This window comes from Nuphar pumila, chromosome 7, assembly GCF_984573655.1.
Source record: "Nuphar pumila chromosome 7, dmNupPumi1.hap1.1, whole genome shotgun sequence".
NCBI classification, from domain to species: domain Eukaryota; kingdom Viridiplantae; phylum Streptophyta; class Magnoliopsida; order Nymphaeales; family Nymphaeaceae; genus Nuphar; species Nuphar pumila.
This window is the reverse complement of record NC_143255.1, coordinates 129,469,104-129,493,652: the sequence shown is the minus strand read 5'-3', so window position 1 is coordinate 129,493,652 and position 24,549 is coordinate 129,469,104. Positions and strand designations below refer to the sequence as shown.

At 38.9% G+C, this 24,549-nt stretch overlaps 3 protein-coding genes across 5 annotated transcripts; 1 reads left to right on the top strand and 2 right to left on the bottom strand.

The window, feature by feature from the left end:
* Positions 1 to 2,302: 2,302 nt before the first annotated feature.
* On the top strand, positions 2,303 to 19,149 carry LOC149833504 (tRNA dimethylallyltransferase). Of its 2 annotated transcripts, XM_090012865.1 has the most exons (8): positions 2,303 to 2,573; positions 15,798 to 15,917; positions 16,089 to 16,206; positions 16,305 to 16,348; positions 16,459 to 16,569; positions 17,050 to 17,142; positions 18,623 to 18,741; positions 18,896 to 19,149. In XM_090012865.1, exons 2-8 carry the CDS (start codon positions 15,799 to 15,801, stop codon positions 19,021 to 19,023), a joined length of 732 nt encoding a protein of 243 aa, XP_089868991.1. In that variant the 5' UTR covers positions 2,303 to 2,573; position 15,798; the 3' UTR covers positions 19,024 to 19,149. The 2 variants fall into 2 exon arrangements, with proteins under 2 accessions (XP_089868991.1, XP_089868992.1); XM_090012866.1 differs by lacking the exon at positions 17,050 to 17,142.
* LOC149833505 (Pentatricopeptide repeat (PPR) superfamily protein) lies at positions 12,039 to 14,282 on the bottom strand. The gene has a single exon (XM_090013450.1). It carries the CDS (start codon positions 14,280 to 14,282, stop codon positions 12,039 to 12,041), a length of 2,244 nt encoding a protein of 747 aa, XP_089869576.1.
* Positions 19,150 to 20,773: 1,624 nt separating the features above from the next.
* On the bottom strand, positions 20,774 to 23,399 carry LOC149833503 (light-regulated protein, chloroplastic-like). 2 transcript variants are annotated; one of them, XM_090015168.1, is made up of 3 exons: positions 23,140 to 23,399; positions 21,423 to 21,584; positions 20,774 to 21,049 (listed from the first exon to the last, which is right to left on the bottom strand). In XM_090015168.1, the coding sequence occupies exons 1-3, from the start codon at positions 23,298 to 23,300 to the stop codon at positions 20,971 to 20,973; spliced, it is 402 nt and encodes a 133-aa protein (XP_089871294.1). In that variant the 5' UTR covers positions 23,301 to 23,399; the 3' UTR covers positions 20,774 to 20,970. The 2 variants fall into 2 exon arrangements, with proteins under 2 accessions (XP_089871294.1, XP_089871295.1); XM_090015169.1 differs by having other exon boundaries at positions 20,774 to 21,038.
* Between the last annotated feature and the right edge of the window lie 1,150 nt (positions 23,400 to 24,549).

Here is a 24,549-nt window from a genome sequence, read left to right as displayed (position 1 = left end):
GTTGCTTGCAAAACAATTGATCATTGATATAATTAATTCCATCCGTCCGATCACATGTGCACACGCATGCACACATACACGTTCCAATCTAAACAGATCAGGTGATATTGGCAAATCGGTGACCATCGACGCTTCAGCCAATGTTGTCAGTATCGGTATCGGGCACGATTCTGGTGAATCCGCCGATACTCAAAGTGAATCATTCTGAATCGGCCAAAAAACAATTAAAAATCAGAATGTGACACGTGTTAAAGTTGTTAAGATAATAGTTAAAAATAATTTTAAGTAATTTTTATGTTTATTAAAAAATATGACAATTCAGGGGTGAAGCCTATCGATTTTCTGCCCCGATACAGGCCGACACGCACCGATATTGACAGCATTATTTTCATCCGTTGTGGTGATCAATAGACACCACCATGTCCAGTGCCGACGCCATGAATGCCCTTGAGGTAGACCTCACTACTTTGCATGATGGACGGTGGTGAAGGAATTGATGGGCCACAATCCTATATCAAAACTCCAATAGTTGGGCCCAATATGGCTCCATTAATTTGGTAGGTGTGATCGTGAACGTTACCAAGTTGATGGGATGTCACGAGTTCAAAACACACGGGCACATATCCCCTTAACATGAGGCTTTTACATTTGTTACTAGGCCACGAGGCCTCTGCTCATTGGTAGGGGCGACTTGTGAATATCACCAAGCTAGAACAGTGTTATGAGTTTGGATTCCATGAATGTGCATATTCCTCCTTGTCGTGTGGTTGAAGCTGAGCGTACTCCATGGTGGGTAGGTAAGGATGACCTATGGTTTTATACTAGTACAAGTTCGTGAGTGAGTGAGGTGGGTTTTCCTTGGTTATTTAAAAACAAAAGGTCTTATTGTTATTGGGTTGGGTCCGGGTTTCCAACCCATTGACAAGCCTGAATTTTCTGTGACTATAAACCAATAGCTATTTTTTTTATAGGCAAGCTGGGTTAATTAAGCAGACCCCTACCAGATATTTATTAAGCCCCATGTAACAGAGGGATTCAAACCTAGGCAGCTTGGTGCAGGACCACATGGGATACCATCTTGGAGGTTAAACAGCTAGGTTTCTGACGTGCCCAATAAGTGTAGGAGCATGTCTTCTATTAGTTTGGGTTCAATTAATTGTATTTATCCTACTTGAATGTATCAATTATCTAGTTATGCATAACACACAACACAATTTGAATATGTTCTTTTTTAGGCTCCTTTTGGAAACTAGCAGTCCCGATGGAAATTATGCATTTGAAAAAGTGGCAGCTGCCGAATTTTGGATTTGACAGATATCGATTCTATTCTTTAGTGTAAATACAAAGGAGAGGGCCTCGCTTCCCATCCTAAACGCATAAACACCCATCCCAGCTACCAACTTTCAAAAAGCCCACCACCAAGCATGGTGACAAAAGTTTTAAAAAGCAAAATATTGGCAGCCAAAGAACTTGGGAGAAATAGTTTTTTTTTCGAAAACATGTTTTTGGGTAAAATATTGGCAACAATAAAAATTTATAAAATATATAAAAAGATTTTTTTCATGATAAATAACCATTAAAAACATAAATATAGTGTTTAAATCATAATATTTATGTTTGTTACAAAAAAACCACGATATTTTGAATATATCGTGAGAAACAACAGTTTAAAATGTTCATGTAATTTCTTGCGATATTTTTTGCAATAATTTTCTTAAATCTCATGATATTTGTCACTATGCCACAAAGGTAGTTTGACCAAGTTTTTACCTGATGCATTAACTCCTGTCCCAGCTACTTAGTTTCCAAACAGATTAAGAAATCCCTCTGGCATATACAAAGCCCTATTTTTACTTGTAGTTTATTTTAAAAAGTCTTAGAACCTACTTTAAATTGAATTTGATATTTACACACCTCTTTTAGTACCTTATAAACCTCTAGATCAGGTACCAATTATGTTCAAGTCGGCTAATTTGTAAAATAATTGGTTATGGCTTCACTTGGTTCTACCCTTGAGATATTTAACGTTTTAATGAGATTGGAAAGATGATTGGATGTAGAACATTTATTGATCGCGTATTCAAAAAGCCCTTTTATGTGTCATTTAATGAGATTGTTGATCTAATGAGATCTCCGTGGCCATGTTTCACAGACGGTCTCACCGGTTGAAGAGAGAGGTGGGCTCATTTTCTCTCTAGCGGATCGCCCAAAAGAAGGGCCTTATCCAGAATGAAGCACACTTCAGCTCAAATGTGAAACATTTATACCTTTTTCTAGCTGGGTTATCGGCTACCCAGAAGAAAGTAAAATCCCCAACTTATCAACTCTTTTATTAAGAGAGGGCTTACTCACCGTAACATGAGAAGATCCTGTGAGAGTAAACCCCTCCTGAAGAAGGTCGTAAATACCTCTCTCAATCCCTACATCTAATTTGATCCTTCATTGGTATCAGAGCACAAGTTCTTGTTGCGTGCATACACCATCTTCTTCACTGCTCTGGGCGCTCGGGGCCATCAATCGTTGTTCATAGTTCAGGCGGACACCAGAAATCAATACCAGAAATCATCAGAGAGGTTAGTGTTTATGTTTATAAGGCTTATGAGATGAGTCACCGAATTTCGGTGACTCATATCTTTGCGTTTATACAAAAACAGAAAGGGGGAAACAAACCTTCTTTTTCCTTTTTTTTTAATCGGGTCTCCCTGTGACAAAAAAAAAGAACAACACAGGATTTTTTTTCTTCCCGATTTTGGGAAAACCCTTGCAAGAAAAAATGTCTCATTCATTTTTTTTACTTTATTTTTATATAAATAATAAAAAAAACTCAGACCCCATCTGGGGACTACGACAGAGATCGGAGGGTCACCAGGGTTTTTTTTTTTTCAAAAAAAAGGAGGCGATCTCGATACATAAAAAGGGGGGGTTAACCTTTTTCTTTCAATCGCCGGTTTGTTAACACTTTTTTGTTTTTTTGACAAAGTAATCAAATAAAAAAAGGGGGTTTATTACAGAAAGGGCAAACCTGATTTTTTTTTATATCTGTAGAGCGAGATCGCTCCAACAACCTTTGGGCAACATCTTCACTCTTCGGGGGCGTACACCGCTTCCAAAACAATTTTTTTTCGACAAGATCGACCTTTTGAGGTTTTTCTTCTAGTTCCGTTTGCAAGAAAAAAAATAGAAAGAGGCACCCGACATCCTATTTCTTTTCTTCTCGTTTCGTCTTCAAGAAAAAAAAACATAAAGTGGCACCCGACATCATGCTTTTTTTCTTGTTCTGTTTAAAAAAAAGGGAGGGGGAGATCGCCGACATCCCGCAACCCTGTTACAAAAAAAAAAACAAAAAAACAAAAACAAAAACAAAAGAGATTGCCTGCATTCTTTAGCCGCCATCCTCCCTGATTTTCCCTATTTTTCGACAACCCAAATGACAGGTCAATGAGACTGGATGATCAACATCTTCCTTATTGATTGTTTTTTTTTAAAAGGGATAACCAATTTTTTGTCGACATCTTCATCATCGTAACCAAATACCTTTTTTTTCTGTGATCAATCCCAGAAGGAGATCAAACTGACTGCTAGTTGCCGACTGGTTTTTTCGGATTTCTTCATCTTCGACTAAAAACAAATCTTTTACAACACTGAACCACTAGAAGCTTCCTCTGGAAGCTTTTGGTTTATCAAAACATCGAGTTTTCCTTTTATATGGTATTGCAAGAGAAATTACTTCTGAGCCCCTAGTCTTTTTCTGAAATTCTGATCATATCCCTACTAGGTGACATTACCATTTGATTGAAGTCTTTTTCAGTATTATCGGTCAAGTCCCTCATTAGTTAATTTACGTTTTTGCTCCTATATATTTATATTAATGCCTATTATGTGTTGTTATAATTAAATTATTATACTACCCTTGCTTTTAATTTAATTACCATTTCAATCCTTTTGTTATAAAATTACTATAGTACCTTTAATCTTTGTTATATTTTACTTATGTGTCCCTAAGTTACAACAAAAGTCTTCATTTTCTGGTAATTTCAGAATAGGACCTACACTCAAAAATTATTTTCGAAACAAGGTCAATTTTCTGATTTAAAAAAAAAACCCATATTTCCTTTTAAAAATTCAGTTTACCTGTAGATAATATTTTTTATTGCAATTCTCTGTTATAAACTTTTTTGAAATTACAGAAAAGAGTTTAGAAAGTGTAGATTACATCATTCATTCTGAAATTAAGAAATTGATTGACATATTAGCTTTGACACTTATTTTGGTAATGAAATTTCAAATTGTAGAAGTTATATTTCATGAACTTTTGACTAATGTTCTTTAGTTTATCTACTTGTTGAATGTTGAATCTATTCTTATCAAATATTGTCATATTAAATAATCAAACACAGAAAAATGACAAGTAAAGTATGTGCCACTGAATTAGCCAAAACTGATAAACTTAATGACATAAACTTTCACATTTGGAAGAAGAGGACTCCTCTTGTTCTAACTTTGGAGGGCATCGATAATGCCCTCACTACTGAAATGAGAGACCCTAGTACTGCAGCTATTGATGAGGTCAAAGCCTCGTATACAAAATACAAAAGGGACATGTTGGCCAGAACCATCATGTTAACTTATATGAACCATTATCTTATTAGGGTATTTGAAGATTGCCCTACAGTTAAGTCCATATTTGAAGCAATAAAAAATCTGACATTACTTCTAAAACACACATACAACTTCTGTTAAAGCAATACAATTCATGTCGTATGCAAGAAAATGACAATGTTGTTGACCATGTCAATAAAATACTTGTTATGGCTAAGGACCTGAGAATTGTTGAAAATGTGATTCTTGATCGAATGCAAATATCTACCATTCTACATAATTTACCATCCTCTTAAAAGATGGTACAAACAACCTTTAGGTTAAAATCTAAAAACTTAACCTTGGAGGAGCTTTCTGCTTAATTAAAAATTAAGCAACAATATATGCAACAAGACAGAAAAAGTGAATTACACTTCGCTAAAGATGCTTCCTCTTGAAGCTATAGCCCGTCTAGTCACCCACAATTTAAGAAAAAATACTTTAAAGGTAATAACAAATTTGATAAGAAGAGAGGTCAAACATTTCGCAAGCCACAACCGGCTGCCTCACAAGTGAAGTGCTTCAAGTGTGAAAAACTTGGACACTTCAAGAGAGATTACATGAGCCAGTCAAACAACAACACTGTCATAAACAACAGAAATAACCAGCAAAAGAAGACGTGAGATATAATATCCGTGATATCGGAATGCTCTTATGCGTACCAAGCTCTTTCCGATTAGTTGGTAGATTCTATGACAACATGACATATAGCAATGCCAAAAAAGAAAATGGTGGACACGGTCAAGTACCAACCTTGTGAACATTGAGTGTACATGGGCAATAACACCTACTCTGATGTTATGGGTATTGGGACCTATAAGATTGAAACTTCGAGAAATAATGTATTATTATCCAATGTTCTCTTTGTATCGTCCATGACGTGGAATTTAGTATTTGTCCCGACCCTAATTGCCAAAGGTTTTGAAGTTAGATTTTATTCAGGGAAAGTCACTATGGAAAAATATGGACAAGTTCTTTTTTATGGTATTTTTTACAAAAATCATGGGTTGTTCAAAATCAATGATTCTGATATAAATAAAGTTTCATCACTTTCTGCTTATATCAATATTTTCTTTCATGTGGATGTAAATGTTTGACATCAAAGACTTAGAGACATTAACTTAAATAAGATGAAGAAACTTATTGATTTAAAATTAATCCCTGAATTTAATGAATCTTCATTTCCTAGATCCGAACCTTGTATCTATGAAAAAATGATAAGGAAACCATTTTCACAAAAAAATACTACATCATCAGAATTATTAGAAATCATACACACTGACATTTGTGGTCTCTTAAGGACTCCAACTCATAAAGGAATGCATTATTTTATATCATTTATTGATGGCTTTTTTAGATACAGTTATATATATCTTATAACTTATAAGTATGAAGCATTAGATAAAATTAAAAAATATCGTTAAGAGGTTGAGAACCAACTTGGTAGAAAAATTAAAGTTTTACGGTTTGACCGGGGAGGAGAATATACCTCAAATAATTTCTCTGGATATTACAAAGCAAATGAGATCTAAACTACTACTCCTGATATACATCAACAAAATGTTGTGGATGAAAGATTTAATATGACTCTTTTTGATATGGTTAAATGTATGCTATCTAACGCTTCATTACTCAAAGTATTTTGGAGAGAAGCTATACATATAACAACATATGTTCTAAATAGAGTTTCATATAAGGCTATTGTCTCTACACCTTATGAATCATAGATAAGAATAAAACTCAATTTAAGTCACATTCGTAGATGAGGTTTTATCACTTATATAAAGGTTCTAGAGCAGTTGAGAGATAAACTCGATGCCAGAACTATAAGGTGCATATTTATTGGATGTCTCAAAAGATCTAAAGACTATAAATTTTACCACCCAGATAAGGGTTTAATCAAAAGTAGAGATGTAATCTTCTTGGAAGATCAAAATATAAAGAATAGAGACAATACTCTTGATCTGCAGTATAATTCTGATGACATGCAAATATCTATAAGTAATAACGAACCTTCTGAAATCTTTTCTTGTACTTCATCTCATCAGTCTCAGGTTGAGCATAAAAGGTCTAGAACTTCTCTATCTTACTCAGATGACTATTATGTCTACCTATCGAAAAAACTTTGTTATGTTTTAGACATGAATGACATGGTAGATAATCTGTCATATGGTGAGGCAATAAACTCATGTGAGTCAATGGACTGGGTAAAACCCATGGACGGAAAAATTGAGTCCATAAAGAAAAATCAGGTCTGAGAATTGATTGAAGTACTTGAGAAAATGAAAGTCATTGGATGTAAATCAATATTAAAGAAAAAATTCAAGTTTGATGGTAGCATTGACAAATTTAAAGTAAGACTAGTTGCTAAAAAAATTTCTCAGAAAGAAGGATTAGATTATGTTGACACGTATTCACTTGTTAAAAAATTCACCTCGATAAGGATAATTTTTGCAATTGTAGCTCACTACGACCTAGATTTACATCAAATAGATCTTGAAATTGCCTTTCTTAATGGTGAGCTGGTTGAAACAATATTTATGGAACAACTTGAAAGGTATGTAATTAAAGATAAAGAAGATAAAGTATATAGATTGAAAAAATCTCTATACAGACTCAAACAATCACCACGTCAGTAGTACTTAAAATTTCATAAGGCTATCATGTTATTAAGCTTTGTGGCAAATAAATTTGACCACTATGTTTATGTTTGAAAAAGTGAGAGTAAATTTGTTATTTTCTCATTATATGTGGATATCATTCTTCTGACTGAAAACAACAATGATATGATTGTCAAAACCATGTCATGGTTAAATTCTTGGTTCAAAATGAAAGACATAGGAGAAGCATCATATGTTCTTGAAATTAAAATCACTCGAGATAGAAATTTCAAACTTTTAAACCTGTGTCAAGAAAGGTATCTAAATCATATACTTAAGAAATTTAAAATGAGTGATTGTAAGCCTGTTAGAACACCTATGGTAAAAGATGTCAAGTTGAGTATGAATGATAGTCCAAGTGATGGACAAAAAAAGCTTAATGTCTCTTATGCATAAGCTGTTAGAAGCTTGATGTATGTTATGTTATGCACAAGGCCTGATATCAGCTTTGTTGTTGGTTTTGTTACTCGCTACCAGAGTAATACTAGATGACCACACAGACAAATAGTAACAAAAATATTTCGATATTTAAAAGAGACTATAAACTTGAAACTAAATTTTCAAGTTGATTTTTTAGAATTAACTGGATATTCTGATGCTGACTTTGCAAGCAACAGAGATGATAATAAATTCACCTCTAGATATATTTTCCTTCTAGGAGGAGGAATATTTTTTTGGTTTTGTAAGAAACAAGGCTGCATAACTCAACATACTCAGGAAGCTGAATATATTGCATGCAATGCAACTGTCATATTTGCTATTTGGATAAGCCACTTCATTAATGATTTGAAGCAGAAAATAACTAACGGGTCAGTCCAGATTTATTGTGATAATCAGGCTGTCATCTTTCTTATGAAGAGTAGAGTTGATAATTCAAAAGGTAAATATATAATGGTAAAGTATCATTATATTCATGATATGATTGAAATGAATGAAATCAAAGTCAGTTATTTACCTATATCTGATATGATTGATGATCCTTTAACAAAGAGCATATCAGAGGAAATATTCTTGAAACATATATCCTGTATGAGATTAAGATATGTCTAACAAAGACATATATCGAGACGAGAAACTGAAAAATATAACTCATTCCAGGAATATTGATGCAAGAAAAATACTTCAATAGTGGAAGGCTAAATCATGCATCTTGATTTGTTTTGCATGGCCAAGTGAGAGATGTTGATTTAATGAGATCTCCGTGGCTATGTTTTATGGAGGATCTCACCCGTTGAAGAGAGAGGTAGGCCCACTCTCTCTTTGACGGGTGAAATCGCCCAAATGAAGGGCCTTATCTGGATAAACACAAATGTGAAACAGTTATACCTTTTTCTAACTGGGTTATCGGCTACCCAAGAGGGAGTAAAATCCTCAGCTTATCAACTCTCTTATTTAAATAAGAGAGGGCTTACTCACCGTAACATAAGAAGATCGTGTGAGAGCAAACCCCTCCTGGAGAAGGCCGTAAATACCTCTCTTAATCCTTCCATCTAATTTGATCATTTAGAGGATCCTTATTGGATTCAGAACATTTATTGATCCAAAACAGGAAAAACACTATATACAATATGTTATGTCATGTTCTAGTGTGCTGCCAGTTGTTTTTCTCTCCTTGTAAAAGAAGTTGTGAGAGGAATGACAACAAAATTGGTGGTATCTTATGGAAAATGTTCTTCTTTCGCCCTTTTATGTGTCATTTTCCCTTGTTATGCTACAATTAGCTGCTAATATGTTATTTTGGGGAGAACCAGCTAGCTTTGGTTCGAGTGACATTTCACCCATAATCACAACTCATTTGCTGATTCTCCAACATCAGTTGGTTTGAACCTCCACTTAGTTTCACCCAAGCTTCATCCTGGTCATGGATAGATCACCCATGTTCGGGTCCATATCATGTACTGCATACAGTAAAAGCACATATGAACGGCTTGTTTACATAATATCAGGCACTTCGGCAGTTGTGGAAGAAGTTATAAAAGTCAAGTCAACCAAAGTCCTATAAAGCCAACATGCAGTCCCGCTAAGTATTGATAGTTTGCAACCATCCTCACTTGAGAATTTATTATCCAAGTTACAGATTTGCAATCAATAACATCTAAGTTTTTTTTCCTAACAATTTTGAAAACAGAATTTCACATAACAAAACACTGATGGTTTAATTTATCCTGACTGCAAAGTAATCATGGAAAACATGATCATTTGTTTTTTCTCATTTTACATTTTTAAAATTTGAAAATTTTGAGAAAGAGTTGCTGAGCATTTTTTTTTGCATATCATGCACGTGTTATATGATTCAATCCTTGTGATCTGAAACACTGTTCATGGGGTTGCACGGTTGCCAGGATGTAAACAAATTTCATGAATAGCTTGTGTGATAGTTGCCTTTCTCATAGTACTGTTATATAAAATGCCATTGTTTTCTTTCTTTCTTTTTTTTAATATAATGTGCATAGTGGGATGGGGCTTAGGCCGCTAGGCAGGCAGTCTAGGTTCAAATCCCATGCATGTCATCCCTTGCGCAAGACGAAGCGCGGCGACTCCCTGGGGCAAGGGGTAAGCCCTCGAAGTTTTACGGTACCAGGACACTGATCGTAAGTACAGCAAGCAAAGCCAGCCTGACTAGGCCTCTGATCATGAGGGCGTATATAAAAAACTGTGAAAAACTTCAAGCATTTATGCTATAAAAAGGGTCATTCAGAGTGTGGCCCTGTGCTCTTGAGAGGTGCATGCTGGGATGGGTCCTAACCTTTTGCTCTTCTGCAAGAAGTGGCCGCCCTTAGGACTTGAACCCACTTCCACCAAGAAATGGTCCTTACAGGGAATAATGTATTTCAACTAAAATAGATCGAGCTGTATAATTACAGGCTCCTTTTTTTTTTTTGTTTTAAACTCAGTTCATAAAGAGCTTCTGTTCAATCCTTACAGACACAAATCACAATCAAATGCATTTTTCTTATAGCAATAAGTGTCATTTTATATATAATCTCACAAAACAGTACCCGGTATTCCCAAGCATGGAAAGAAAGTAAAGAAGAGTTTCCATTAGTTTGCCCTGCAGTTGCAGGCGATTAGTTATTCGTTTGGACTGGTAAGTTCTACCCATCACTGTCTGGTGGGCGGTGACCCAGTATGTGACTTGACTCAACCTAGACTTTCTCTTTTTTGAACTTTCCTCTGATTTCATACTGAATTTTATTGTTCTGTGCCTAAGAATTGGCTGCAGACAGCACCATATGAACATGATCGTCTCTGAAGGTGGTGCTTGTAGTTGGTGTTTTGCTAGTCGCTCTCCGGTGGCAGGGTTTGCTGTTCCATGATCGTTGACAGTTGCTTTGTGTGAGAGATTAGCATTATGGGTGTAGGAGATTAGGAGTAGGGTATTTTAGGGGGAAGAGAACTCCATGAAGGAATGTAAGAGGCCTAATCAAAATCCACTGGAAGGGAAGTATAAAGCAAAGGTAAGCTTCTGACATTCATGGGCCAAAGTTGTTGGAGATTGACAGTAGAAAAAACTTAACAGTGCGGGGAGTCAGATGAGTGGGTCACCGCCCATCTCTTGAGATCTCCGGTGTTTCACACAAAGGGGATCGTGCATTAAGGCGTTCTAAAGCCATTCCAAAGAGTTGTAAGTAGATAAATGACATTGAACTCGTTGGATTAATCTATTCAACCAAGAGTACGTTGGTTTGCTTTTGGAATCCTTGGGTTGGAAATCTGATGCACCAGACAAGAAGTGAAAATCCAGGTTTGGCAGATTTTGATTCATGGTGGCAATTTGACGACCACAAACATGCATTTGATGACATGGGTGGATCTGACTGCTCTTTCCACCCAAACCACGAACTTGGTGGATCCAAAAGCGATAGCAATTTAGTTTATAACTTCAGCAAAATGGTTTTAGTGAGACTCAAGTGATCGAACTCACTACCTTTTTGAGGCGCTTGTCCCAATTGTCATTTGCCAAATTTGTCATTCTTCAAAAGCATCATAATGTAATACTGATATAATAGTGTACAAAGAATATGAACACTTGAGCAGTATCGAGCAACACTGTTATGGCGACAAGCCATCCAAGTTGCATGAAACGGAGCTGAGCTTCATAGTAAACCACTTCACTGTGCAGCAACGAGTACAGATCCGGTCCTTTGACATAGGATAGGTTTCATCCTACATTCAATCCTACATTCAATCCTAACCATCCAATCAACAGCTACAATTGGTCCACATGTTCACTTGGATGTGAACTAATCATAACCATCCAGATGCTTCAGCTGGACTGCTAGGATCAGCATAGGATGGAACCCATACTACGTCAAAGGATTGGATCTTTTTTGTGCATCCACCTTGTCTGATCGATCATGATGGGGCGCTCTCATACATCAGACCATGAACTACCACCAATGTTCTCATCTAATTAAACTCTTTTGACAATCAAAAGAAGTTGGTTAGTGCTTCGCTTATAAACCCCAATCAGTTTCTTTATTACCCAAGAAGCTGGTGGTTTCAGAAGGATTGGCAGCAGATTGATTACCAACAGATCTTAAGTAACAGGCCGTGGCTGCGCAAAGTAAGCAAGGCCATTAAATTTGCCAACATTTTCTACATAAGCTTCACAACAGCCTTTCGTTCGCCATGTAGCAAGCATTCAAGTATGCTATTGTTTGGCAGATGCCACAATTGAAAGTGGGGCAACAAATGTGGTTGCTTTTCACTACACAAGGTGATATGCTTTCAAAGAACTCACCAAAAATCTCCACATGAGCATACCCCATCCCTGAAATGGTGGAACCTACTTGAATCCCTCACTGTAATTTCCCTGTCTACTATCTTTGAGATCAATTTGATGGCTGAATGACAATCTGTGCATGCTCGCAAATTCTTTACCACTCTGATCGGTGATCCGGGAGGTGTGTTGATGAGTGCAAAGGCAACAGCCAGTTTCTCACTGTGGTACTTCAAAGACTCGATTTTAGCTTCTTCCTCAATCCTATGCAGAACACAGCTTGTGTCAGGCTTGAAGCCTTCCTTCTCCATTTGCTGATAAAGCATCTCCAGTGTTGCTTTCATCTCATCCATCTGTGGGCATGACTCATCGTTAGCTGAAAACGAATACGTCTTCTGCTTAATTTCCACCCAACTGTATGCTGGCTCTTTAGTGACTCCTCTATCCTTCATGGACTTCTTCACATTGACAACATCCTCCCATCTGCCTGCTGCTGCATAGATGTTTGACATGATAATGTAAGGGGCAGCATCTCTAGGTCCGATGCAGAACAATTGGTCTGCAGCTTTCTGTGCCAGTTCTGGATTATTGTAGATCTTGCATGAATTCAAAATTGACGTCCACATGACATCATCTGGTTCGAAAGGCATCTCGGATATTAGTTTCTCCGCATCATCAAGCCTCCCTACTCTTCCCAAGATATCCACCATGCAAGCATAATGTTCTCTCCTGGGACTTATACCATGAATTCTACTCATTGAATTGAAGAAGTAAAATCCTTCGTTTATCATCCCGGCATGACTGCAGGCAGAAAGAACACTCAGGAAAGTGGCTGAATCTGGCTGTACACCCAACATCAGCATTCTATCAAAAAGATCCAAAGAAGCCTTTCCATGGCCATTCTGAGCATAAGCAGAGATCATAGCATTCCATGAGACCAGGTTTAGGTTTGGCATCTCCTTGAAGGCTAAAATGGAATACTCAATAGATCCACACTTTGCATACATGTCAAGAAGTGCACTCCCTGTAAACACATTAGACATGAATCCAGATTTAAGCATGGCTGAGTGGACTTGCCTCCCCAAACCAAGCAATGCTGAGCTCGCGCATGCACTCATAATGCTTGAGAAGGTCGCTTGATCCGGATGTACGCCCACCCTTTGCATCTCTGAGAACAATTCCATGGCTTTCCCAAAAGAGCACTTCTGTATATATCCTGAAATCAATGAAGTCCATGAAACCGTGTTCAAATCTTTCCTCTTCCTAAACATGCTCTCTGCAACCTCCAAGTTTCCACATTTAGCATACAGGTCAATTAGTGCATTGCATACTGAAATCTCAGACTCAGCTGATGTTACGATTGCTTGGGCATGGACCTGCTTACCCACATTCAAAGCCATTGAATTCACCAGCATGCTTAAGATAGTAGAAAAAGGATACTGTTTCGGATCGAAACCAGAAAATTGTAATAACCGGAAGAGTTTGAGAGACTCTTCCCACAGCCCATCCCAAGCATAGGCAGTGATTATAACATTATATGAAACACAGTCCTTTTGAGGCATTTCATCAAAGAGTAGCTTTGCATCACCAACTTGATCGCTCTTTGCATATATGTCAAGCATTGCATTGCTGACAAACACATTCCATCCATAATTCATCTTGATCATGAAGCTATGTATCTGTTTTCCAAGACCCAGATTGCCTACAGCTGTACAAGCGGCAATAACGCCTGCAAACGTGAACTCTGTGGGTCTCAAGCCCGAACTTTGCAACTCTAGAAAGAGAATCAAAGGTTCCTCTGAAAATCCATCCTTAGTATACCCTGCAATCATCGCATTAAACGTCACGCAATCTCGTCGAGGCATCTGATCGAATAATTGGCGTGCGCAACTAAGAAGGCCGCATTTACAGTAAGAATCAAGCAATGTATTAGCGACAAGGAGGGTAGAATCATACCCAAGCTTCACAACGAAGGGGTGAACCTGATGAACAAGGTTCAATTGCCCACCATTGTTGCAGGCTGACAACAGAGTGGCAAGATTGACATGGTCAGGCCGCATGCCCGACCTCTGCATCTCGGAAAAGAGGCTGAAAGCTTCGGTGATTTCGCCTGACCGGGAATGCCCGGCGATCATGACTGTCCATGTGACCATGTTTCGGTCCATGGTGCGGTCAAAGAGCTGCCGGGCTTCCAAGACATTGCCAGATTTAACATAACCAGAGATCAACGTATTCCAAGAGATGGTGTTTCTCTGAGGCATTTCGTCGAACACTTGACGTGCTAGAGCAATCTCCCCATCTTTTATAAGGCAGTCGATCGTATGATTGGAATTATAGATTTCTTGGCAAAACCCAGATTTTATCATGTGGGAATCTACATTTTTTGGGTGGATTGGGTTGTGGGAAAGGGTTTTTTGGGATGATTTGGAAGCCAGGACGGCCCTTGAAGAAGAAAAGGAATGACGGGAACCGACGCCAAAAAAAATCATGTGAAAGAAATGTTAGGGAGTCGGCGATGCGTCCCTATAAGACAGCTCTAATCTAAGTGCAGCACTCTCATTAGACCAACCGTGACCGAAATCCTGAACTCATTTCTGGAACGCACAAAAGTGGGATAAATTGAGATATCGTACACTTTCCCCCAAAGAAATATCCCAGTTTGTGCCACTTATCCAGATAAAAACGGGTAGATCCAAAGACAATTCTAGATGCTGCCTTGTTGTAGGAACAGGAAGGCTAAGTGAACTAAGCCACAGAGTTTTATGCTGAAAAGGACAGCGACTAGCAGAGCTAATGCGGCTAGGTCTGATCTTGGAGGTGGTTTCTCCGTCTAATTATAAAAAAAAATGAACTAAAAGCCACTTGTAGCTTGACTCTGTAACGAACTTTGTTTGCGTTCGTAAAAGAAAACTTGATATGAGCTCATTATGCTAAATGAACTGAGCTTGAACGAACGCTGTTCCGGGCTGAGCTTGGCTCGACTCCGAGTACTCTTGTAAAGATATGTATATTTTTATGAGATTTGTATTATATAATAATGTACAAGTAAATTGAGGGTCAGGCATGACTTGTATAGTTGTATACAAAAGGTTCAAAGTTTCATTTCTTTGCTTTATCATTAATTGAGAAACAAATATACTCGTGTAGAGGTCTCAAGGCTCAAAATTTCTTCTTTGCTCTATTTATTTATTTATTTTAATGACTCGACTTGGACTAGGCTCGTCTCATAGTGAGTCAGCTTAAGCTCGAGCTCATGCTCTTATTAAGCAAAATATCCCCAAAGCTTGATTTGTTCGGCTCGTTTAACCCAACTATGGATGCAGACCGTTCGGGTTTGGGTCAGACGTAGCCAATACCAAATCAGACTTATCGGACATTAGCTAATCAGACTTGGATTCGGATGGAAAAAAAGATATTACCAAATCTGAAAAACTAAATGTAACAAGATTTTGATATCTGTTGGAATCAGATATCCATCAGGTTTGGTCATGAAATCCTTATACCGAATCTGAATCTGATTACCAATTGGGTTCGTTTAGAAAACAACGGACCTAACCCATTTAACCCCCTCCCCCCACCCCAAGAAAAAAAAGTCCGTTTTAGCCAAAGAAGCCAAGCCAAGCCCTACCCGAAGGTGGGTCGTTTCACCTTCCTAGAAAATGCCCGCTTGGGCGTTTCGTCAAACATTTTGTGGGTGCATTCTGCATCACCTGCTAGGCTCTTGTGATCCTTCATATCAAACTCCTCCCATCTCACCATCTCTCTTTCGCCTGCAGAATGCTAAAGCAATTCTTCTCCGGAAGCCAGATTGCAGCGAGCTTCAAACCTGATGCTGAATCCGCTTCAGATACCCAAGACGACCACACCATGATGCTTCTCTCTGGCCCTCCAAATAGGTCCCCCCCCCCCCCCACCCCCACCACCACCACTCCCCCTCTGCGTGTGTGCTCACGTCTGCGTGTTTTTGAAGATCAACCATCAAAACCCATCTCCCAATTGCTCTAAAGATTAACCCATATTGTTCTATTTCTCTTAACACATCTCTCTCTCTCTCTCATGATACGCAGCGGGAAGACATCTCTCCTGTTCCAATATGCGTACAATTGGGCCATGGATGGTTCGAGACCCGTCGTTTTCATATGCAACAAGAGGAGGGTGGAGACCAACCCACCTTGCTTATCACAGGTACCAAAGCCCTCCTCATCATAAATTTTTGTTTCTGTAATCTCTGAATGTGAGGGACGGTTTCTTCATGAGGTTACTTCTTTTGTTTTCCTTATCAGGGAATCGATTCATCTTCGGACGCATTTTCAAGGATCCAAATGAGGTGAGTCCCACCCCCTGAATATATATAAAAAATCATGACAATGCTATCTATTTTTTTTAGCTTAACTAGCACAGTTTATTGTTGATTTTTTTTAGTTGTCTATTTTGCAGATACGTTGAAAGTGATGAAGAGATTAGAAAGTATTTTGCAGCATTTCACTTGCATGACAACTTTCCTCAGGCTGTTATAATCGATAATTTTGGTGAATTTTTTGATGAAAGGTAAGGATTGCGCATGCACATGCAAACACGTTTGCTCAACCCAAAGGGGATAGGACCTAGGCTGTTAGGTATGTGGTCTAGGTTCAAATCTCATGGCATCATAGCTTGCTGAAGCTTGGCAACTCCTTGGGGGCAAGGAGTAAGCCCACAGAGTTTTATGTTATCAGAACAGCGACCGTAAGTAAGGCAGACCCAGCGCAGCTAGGTCTAGTTTCTCCGTGTAAATATAAAAAAAACAGGTTTGCTCAATGATGGGATTTTGTAGAGTGAGGAATTGGACTCAGTTGGCGTAGTCTAGTGTACTGGATCAACTTTCAAACAACTCAACGCTCGTTGCAGTCTTGCCTAACCATATATGTATAGCCAAGTTTTTATTTAGAAACTGGCCTTTGGCTTGCACAATCTGCTGGTCAGAGACTCAGTTTTGCAAGTCACACTTGACCTAAACCAACTGAGGCTGAGAGCTTGTTAGTGTTGCAGGACTTCCCAGGACAGGTATGGAAATGCTCGAGGAAAAGATTTGGCAATGGTTCGAACTCTCGCATTGTGCCGCGATGCCATAGACCATGCAAAGTGAGTGCTTAGAGGCATGTAAATCAACATTGTTGCAGAATCTAGTTGGCTACCATAATGTTCATTCTCACATTTCTACCACAAGTCTTGTTAGTGCAGGGTCGCCACATTAACATTGCAGTTTGCATTTTTTTTTTGAAAGGCTGCAGTTTGCGTTTTTTGTTTTGGGTTTAGTTACACGGAGATACCCACGGAATGGGTAGACCATAGATCAACCCTCCAGGGGAGAAAACTCTGCCATTAGGACCCTCCGCACAGTGCATATGCTGGGCGTCGGCTTGTGCAGGGAGATGACATCCACATGGGTTGAACCTTAGCCAAGGCCCATCCCAACTACGCCAACCCCCCCCCCCCCCCCCCCCCTTGGATGGAACATTGCAGTTTGCTTGCTTAAAGGGTACAAAATAGTGCAATACCAAACACCAATTTTCTTTTCTCTTTTTTCATAGGTGAGCTGGGGTTAGGCAGACCCCCACCAGTTCTAACTGTACCATTGGGTTTTGAAGTTGTAACCTCCCAACACAAGGTGGCGTGCACTAGCTGCTCCTAGCTCCGGTTGGTCTGAACACCAACTTTTATTCTCTTGAAATTGATATTTGCCAATTTGGAATGAAAAATATTACATCCCATTGTCAAATTGGATGCTAAAAGGGTTAACTCAGACATGATTATTATGGTGCATTTGAGAACCGGTTCTCAAATGGAGGGATCTGATTTGAGAACCTTGATTTTTTATTTATTTTTTGATATTTACACGGAGAATCTACCCCAGGATCGCCGTACTTACTATCACTGTCCTCACAGCCTAAAACTCTGTGAGCTTACCCCTTGCCCCGGGGAGTCGCCAGGCTTCCGCTTAGGCTAGAGATGACACCCATGGGATTTGAACCTAGACTGCCTGCCTAGCTGCCTAGGCCCCATCCCACTATACCCCTTTGGGGCTAACCTTGGATTTGACATCTGTGGATCTGTGCCCCCCCTCCACCCGCTCCCAGGTCATACCAAAGAACCCAGATTTTTCTTTAAAATGTGTCTCTCAGATCTAGGGATGGAAACAGGTTGGACTTGGGTCAGATCTAAGCATTATCGAGCCTGACCTAATTAGATCTTGCATAATCGTCGGATTCAGAATCAGATGAGATCAGCCAAAACCAAATCCAAATCCCACTTGCTTTAAATCCAACATTTACATGAATTTGGATTTTTTTCAGATTTGGACTCGGTTTCAGATGCAAAAATCGATACCAGATCCGACTTTGGCTATCTAATCTGACTAAATGGATTCAGATCTGGTTGGATATCCAACTTGAATCTGAAGAGTTTACATCCCTACTCAGATCCTTAACATCAGATCCTTGGATCTCATATCTGAGCTCTCAAACACACTAGTATCTCTGTGGCTATTGGTTTTCTGGTTTCCAATTGTTGAAAGAATATGAGGCTGAATTTCTGCTCCATTCTTCTTTCAATCTGTTACTAGCAAAAGGCTACAGCCTCAAGGTTTCTGCAAACTTCTGCTCTCGGACACACATCATGGAGACAGTCCCAGACAATTGTTTATCTACAACAGATGGTTGTCGTGCATCTTCACAATAAGAGGTGGAGTGTTCTTTTTCTTGATTCCAAAGACTTGAAATTTTTTTGCATGGTTTTCACCAACATTCAAGAAATCAGAAGCTTTAGTATGCTGTTTTGGTTTATGTTTCTCTTACTGATTGCCCTTTTTAGCTTTTGTTTCTTGAATATGCTGAAGGTGATGGTCGAGGATCATTTCTTCTGAGCAAAAGCTGTGTGGACAACGCTTCGAAGAAACAGAAGCTCTCTGCAAAGTATTCTATAGCTCTTCAATTCCTCTTGTTGGAGGGTGTGCTGGAAGAATAGAGTTGATCTCTCTCTCTCTCTGGTTTGTACTTGAGATGGTTTATACACGACATGGACTGCTCGAATGTAAGTTTAATGGAGACAAATCAAACTAGCTTCTTGCCTTTCAGATGTAAACTAGTTTTGCAGACCAAAATCCAAAATCATAAGGATGAATATATGCATCAGTTCATATCAATGCTTCTAGTAACGTTTAAGGAACAAAGTGAAGAAAGGTAGTTCCGAATGGTAATGTTTTTGCTGTAAATTTTAAATTATATGATTGGTTGTTAAGCTTCTTGGAACAGATGCCGATGTGGATGATTGGTTGGTCCTAGCAGTCCCAATAATGGATTTACAGATAGCCTCCAAGGACATATACTAGCAATATATATGTATCAGATTGTTGATTTTGGCAATCTCATATATGTGCTTCAATGTATGGGTACTTGAGCCCAAGGGGTTTGGCATAGTGGAAGGGGCCTTCGCGGGTGGTCAGGGTTCCATTCTCACAGATGCAGCCTCTTGCATTATTAAGGGTAAGGGTATCATGACCCCTTACTCATGCAGAAGCAAGGTGACTCCCATGGGGCAAGGGATGCGCCATTGGGTTTACACCATTGGGACAGCGACCATCAGTATGGCAGGCATAAGCAGCGTGACTAGGTTTCTGATTCCGGGGGTGGTTTCCTGTTTCTCATAAAAAAAACTGCTACCAGTCTCTACGCCAGCAGCTATCTTGAGGTACCATGTCACTGGAGACTTGATAGCGAACTCAAATGTGTCGTCTTCGAAGGCAATAATAGTCACAGCCATTGTTGTATTAGGCTTGTACTTTGTGAGTTCTGAATTCAAGTCTTTACAAAAGGCCGCTATAGGTTGAGCTGATAATATTGTTCGTGTTGTGGGTGTCTTGAATTTTGGTTTCACTCCCATTTATAACCCCAAAATATTTTGGTGACTGTATAATGAGAATTTCTATGAGGTTTGTAGTGGTAGCGGAGGGATCAGGCCGTTAGGGTTTTAAGTATAGGTCTCCTTTGAGAGTTGGGTATGAGAGTTTTCAGGTGTATTGGAGGTTAGGGTTTTCAGAGTTCTGTATCTCATTATTGTATTCTCTCACATCTTGCCAGTAGATTTTTGCTGCTCCTTATCCGTGGATGTAGTAGGCTTGAGTATCAAACCACGTAAATCTCGTATTTTCTCTTCTAATTTGTTGTGGTTCATAATAGCCTGAGTACCGAGCCTACTGGCGGCACAGGGTGAGGCGAGCAGAACTAGCAGTCATGATTGACCAAAGGGTCGCTGACACCAGTCTCCTTGTCAAGATTTCTTTAAGGGTTGACATCTTCTCTTTTATGCACCTACAATCGTCAACAAATCATGCAGGAAGAGCCACATAATGCACCTGCCATATAAAAACTATGTCCATGTAAAGTGTCCAAAGCATTTTTTTGAAATTTCTCCTCATGAAATTCTCCACAAGATCCAATTCCTTGAGTTTTTCTTGGCCTTGCCATCATGAAAAGAAGACATTACAGACACACACTCCTAAGTTTTGGTGTTAAGGTTATCAAACGCGTAGCCTAAGCAGGGTCTCGAAGTATAACCCAATTCGAGACTTTGTCTATTGCCACACAGGTGAAGATAGGGGCAAAACAGAATCCATCACTTCTAAAATTTTCACGTTAGAAACAGGAAAGAAAAAATTAAGCCAGTTTCCAGAAGGCACCAATCCTTGACGTGCATAAAACCAAATCATTCTCAAGCATTTGAACAAACCATTGCATTTCGAGTACCAAAGTGAAATATTAAATACATATTCACTGCAACTATTACAAGCTCTCTCTCTCTCTCTCTCTCTCTCTCTCTCTCTCTCTCTCTCTGCTTATGTGCATGCTACAAGCACTATATTGTTGCTATAGCCAATACTTTTACAGGGAAACTATCAAACATGAAGGACATTCTTCATTTGTGGACTCCCATCTGATACTCCGCCTCACAGAATTCCCCTCCAAGGTCATCACAAGCCTCACCTGGAAACACCCTGACAGAACCATTCCAAACAATTGTAAGTAAAGCTAGCCCCAAGGGCTTTGATGCAGTGGAAGGGACCTTGGCCATTGGACGGGTGGACAAGGTTCCATTCCCATGAGCATCAGCCCCTTACGTTAACGAGGGCACGAGACAAGCCCTAGCTCAGCTTGGCAACTCTATGAGGGCGAGGGGTGCACCACGGGTTTACACCGTCGGAACAGCTACCGTAAGTACAGCAAGCTTAGCCAGCACGACTAAGTTTCTGATTAGGAGGATGGTTTTCCCGTCCTTCATGGAAAAAATTGTAAGCTCTCCCCAACTCACTGTGTCTGTGCTCACACAAATAAGCACAAGAAAAGAATACATAAACTGCAATAACTTACGTCCTGGGCTCGTTGTACTCCAGGTATTCTCTGTCAAACACCTCAGTGGCATTTCTGCGACCACTGTCACCGTTGGCCTCTGCTCTAAGCTTGACCTCTGGATACATAAACGCGTCACATGCGTCTCCTCCCACAACCTCACATGCCTCTGCTGGAAACACACTGCAAAGAGGGAAGAAAACATGTAAATTCTTCAACTCATCCACATTAGGACACGTTTGGAAAGTTGGAAAATGATTTATTTCCATATGAAAACGAATAGCTTCTCATATCGAAAGAGGTTCAAATCAAACATGGGATCCATTAACCCAACCTAATGGGAAATAGATCCCGGTCGTGAGACATTCATGGGAGTTCGGTTCCACTCATCCTCATCTTCATACCCCTCTTAAATCTTATTGATGCAATTGTTTTTATCAAATCTGAACCCATTGATGAATTCAGCATGGCTGATTCGATAAGAATCTACCTTTGAATTCTACTTTTTGGATGAAACAAATTATGATTTTTTAACACACATTTTTGTGTCTTGTCAAACATTGAATTTTGAGTCGCAACAAAATCTTGCACACAAGTCTTGATTACAGAGATTTAAATGAATGATGTAGATCACATCTATGGAGTCCTATTTGATCAAAACAACTTACATCAATGAAATCCAATGAGGGGTATGAAGATAGGGATGACTTTGGGGATGAGTGAAACCGATTTGCTATCATGCCCTCCTCTCATGTGACTTCAATTTCAGTCGAAGTTTTTCTCACTCATTGCACCTGCACTGTTGCGCTCTCTCTCTCTCTCTCTCTCTCTCTCTCTCTCTCTAAAATGTAAAATGGGTTGTACATGAAAATAACAAAATTCAACTTAACCAGATTTATATCAAATAGAATCATGATTTTAATTTGATATTGGATGGAATACTTGTTCATTTAAATACATTTAATTTTGCATCTAACACATTTAAATTTCGATTTTATCTTAAACTATTGCTAAATGAATGCGATGGGATCCCACCTATTTGGATGAGAAATGGAGTTCAATTTAAAAAAAAAACGTTTTGATCTCCAGCTTGTTATTACACAAAACAAACATGATAAACCGAAGTCTATGTCAATTCATATAGTTCAAAACAAACGATGATTCATTTTCACAACCAGCCGATTTACTTTCATATGTGAAAATGGATTCTTATTTTCCAATGTTTCCTAAGGGGGCATTTGTTTCATATCCTTTCCTATGAAAGAGGCTCACTTTCATAGGAAATAGAGCACCTTTCCTACAAAGTATGAAACAAACTTATCTGAGAAATATATAGTGGGACCCAAATAATAAATGCAAAAAAAGTATCTTTTCTGTCAAAATGGGTTCATACCTCCCCTTGGAGAAGTCTTTTTCCTCCAAAGCTGCCCTTTCAAAGGAAGGAGGCTTCCCTTGAGTGGAAGTGTAGCCTCTCCAAACACGAGAAGCCACTTTCTTATCAATGGCCAAAGGGATGACCAGGCAGGAAAGTGCTTTCCCATGGGGGGAAGGTGTGACCTAATTTTGATAGGAAAGAGACTTTTATGCATTTATCATGTGGGTCCCACAAATTCCCATAGAGATGTTTGTTTCGTTCGTAGGAAAGGCCATGAAACAAAACTCCTAAAGGAATCAAAGCTTCACAAAAGAACCTCTCTCCCTCCCTCAACAAAAGAAAGATGGTAATGCAGGGACTTACGAAAATGGAGAGTTGTAGTTGAAGGAAAGAGGTGTAGCGGTTATCTTGGCTTGTGATGGGGGAAGAATTGCATTCTTCCTTGGCTTGGTGTTGGCCCATGGAGCAGAGCTTTCGGTTCTTGTGATTGATATGGGGGTTGAGAGGCTAAGAGCTGCCTGCATTTTGTGTTTTATAGATAAATAGTTTGGGGCTTTTGTTTTGAGGCCAAGAGATCAGCGGGTTTCTCACTACAGTTTGCTTGTAGTACTACTGCCATGGGCTTGTGGGATATATATATATATATATATATATATATATATATATATATAAACCTGTGATCTTGGATCTTATTGGTGACTTAGATAAGGATGCCATTCACTTTAGACCACACGTCCAGATATTTTTCTCTTGGAGTTTTGGATAAGATGTGCACGAAGTATGATATTATTGTGCAAATTTTTCAAATACCCCCCAAAACGTTTAGGCCTAATTCATGCGCACACCAAACGTTTCAGAGTTTGCAAATTGCCCACCAAAGTCTTTTATTGCTTCACAACCCCTCTCTCCAACGAAGCCTATGTTTGCTTTACACCAGGTCAAATGCGAGAATCAAGCCACAAAACTACCATAAGAGCGGAGAGCAAAGAAACCAACGCTTGATAGAGAGAAAGAGTCGACTTTCTGAGGGAGAGGGAGAGACTTACTGCTTGTGATAAGTGAAAAAAATAAATAAAGTTTCCTAAAAACTAGGCATGGGAAGACATATGGGAGCATGGTCATTTAAAAAAAATTATAACTGAATTAATTAGATGTAATTAAACTGGGGGTTATTTGATTAACCCAGGTAAAAACTTCGATGGACATGTGAAAACTCTAAAACTTTTGGTGTGCTCATGAATTAGGACCAAAGGTTTTGTAGGGTATTTAAAAATTTTCCTATTATTGTGATTTGAAAAATGATATTTCTCAACTTAGCCAAGAACTCTTCATTCTTGGGTTGGAAACTATGTCACAAAGACACGTGGTTACGAGGATGCATGACGCGGATTTGACACGCAAGTTCAATTTTTTTTTTTGTGAAAAATAGGACATGAGGACACAATTTTTTTTTATTTTTAATCAATAAAAAACTAGTTTTTTGGTACTTTAATACTTAAAAACAGTTTTTTATTGAAATAATACTTAAAACCATTAAAATTATTAGTCATACATGTCAGTGTTCGTGTCCAAGTGTCCAATTTTGTCATGTGGGACACGCTGCCAAAATGGCGTGCCCTTGTGACATGAGTTGAAAATTGAGAGAGAGAGAGAGAGAGAGACTCCTGGAAGGAATCAAGAAAGGTGATCACTTGAACAACCACTGTTTAGTCGAATAGTGACACATATTGCATTCTTTACCCCTAAAACAAGGCAAAAAAATGTATGGCTGAA

Excerpts from the sequence above, each read along its gene's own strand:
- LOC149833505 (XM_090013450.1), bottom strand. The coding sequence starts at position 14,282 with ATGCCTCAGAGAAACACCATCTCTTGGAATACGTTGATCTCTGGTTAT.
- LOC149833504 (XM_090012865.1), top strand. The coding sequence starts at position 15,799 with ATGCTAAAGCAATTCTTCTCCGGAAGCCAGATTGCAGCGAGCTTCAAA. Across the intron at positions 16,207-16,304 it reads ACCCACCTTGCTTATCACAG|GGAATCGATTCATCTTCGGA; the intron begins GTACCAAAGCCC and ends TTTCCTTATCAG. Across the intron at positions 18,742-18,895 it reads GTGCATCTTCACAATAAGAG|GTGATGGTCGAGGATCATTT; the intron begins GTGGAGTGTTCT and ends AATATGCTGAAG.
- LOC149833503 (XM_090015168.1), bottom strand. The coding sequence starts at position 23,300 with ATGCAGGCAGCTCTTAGCCTCTCAACCCCCATATCAATCACAAGAACC. Across the intron at positions 21,585-23,139 it reads AACTACAACTCTCCATTTTC|TGTGTTTCCAGCAGAGGCAT; the intron begins GTAAGTCCCTGC and ends CCCTCTTTGCAG. Across the intron at positions 21,050-21,422 it reads GAGTACAACGAGCCCAGGAC|GGTGTTTCCAGGTGAGGCTT; the intron begins GTAAGTTATTGC and ends TGGTTCTGTCAG.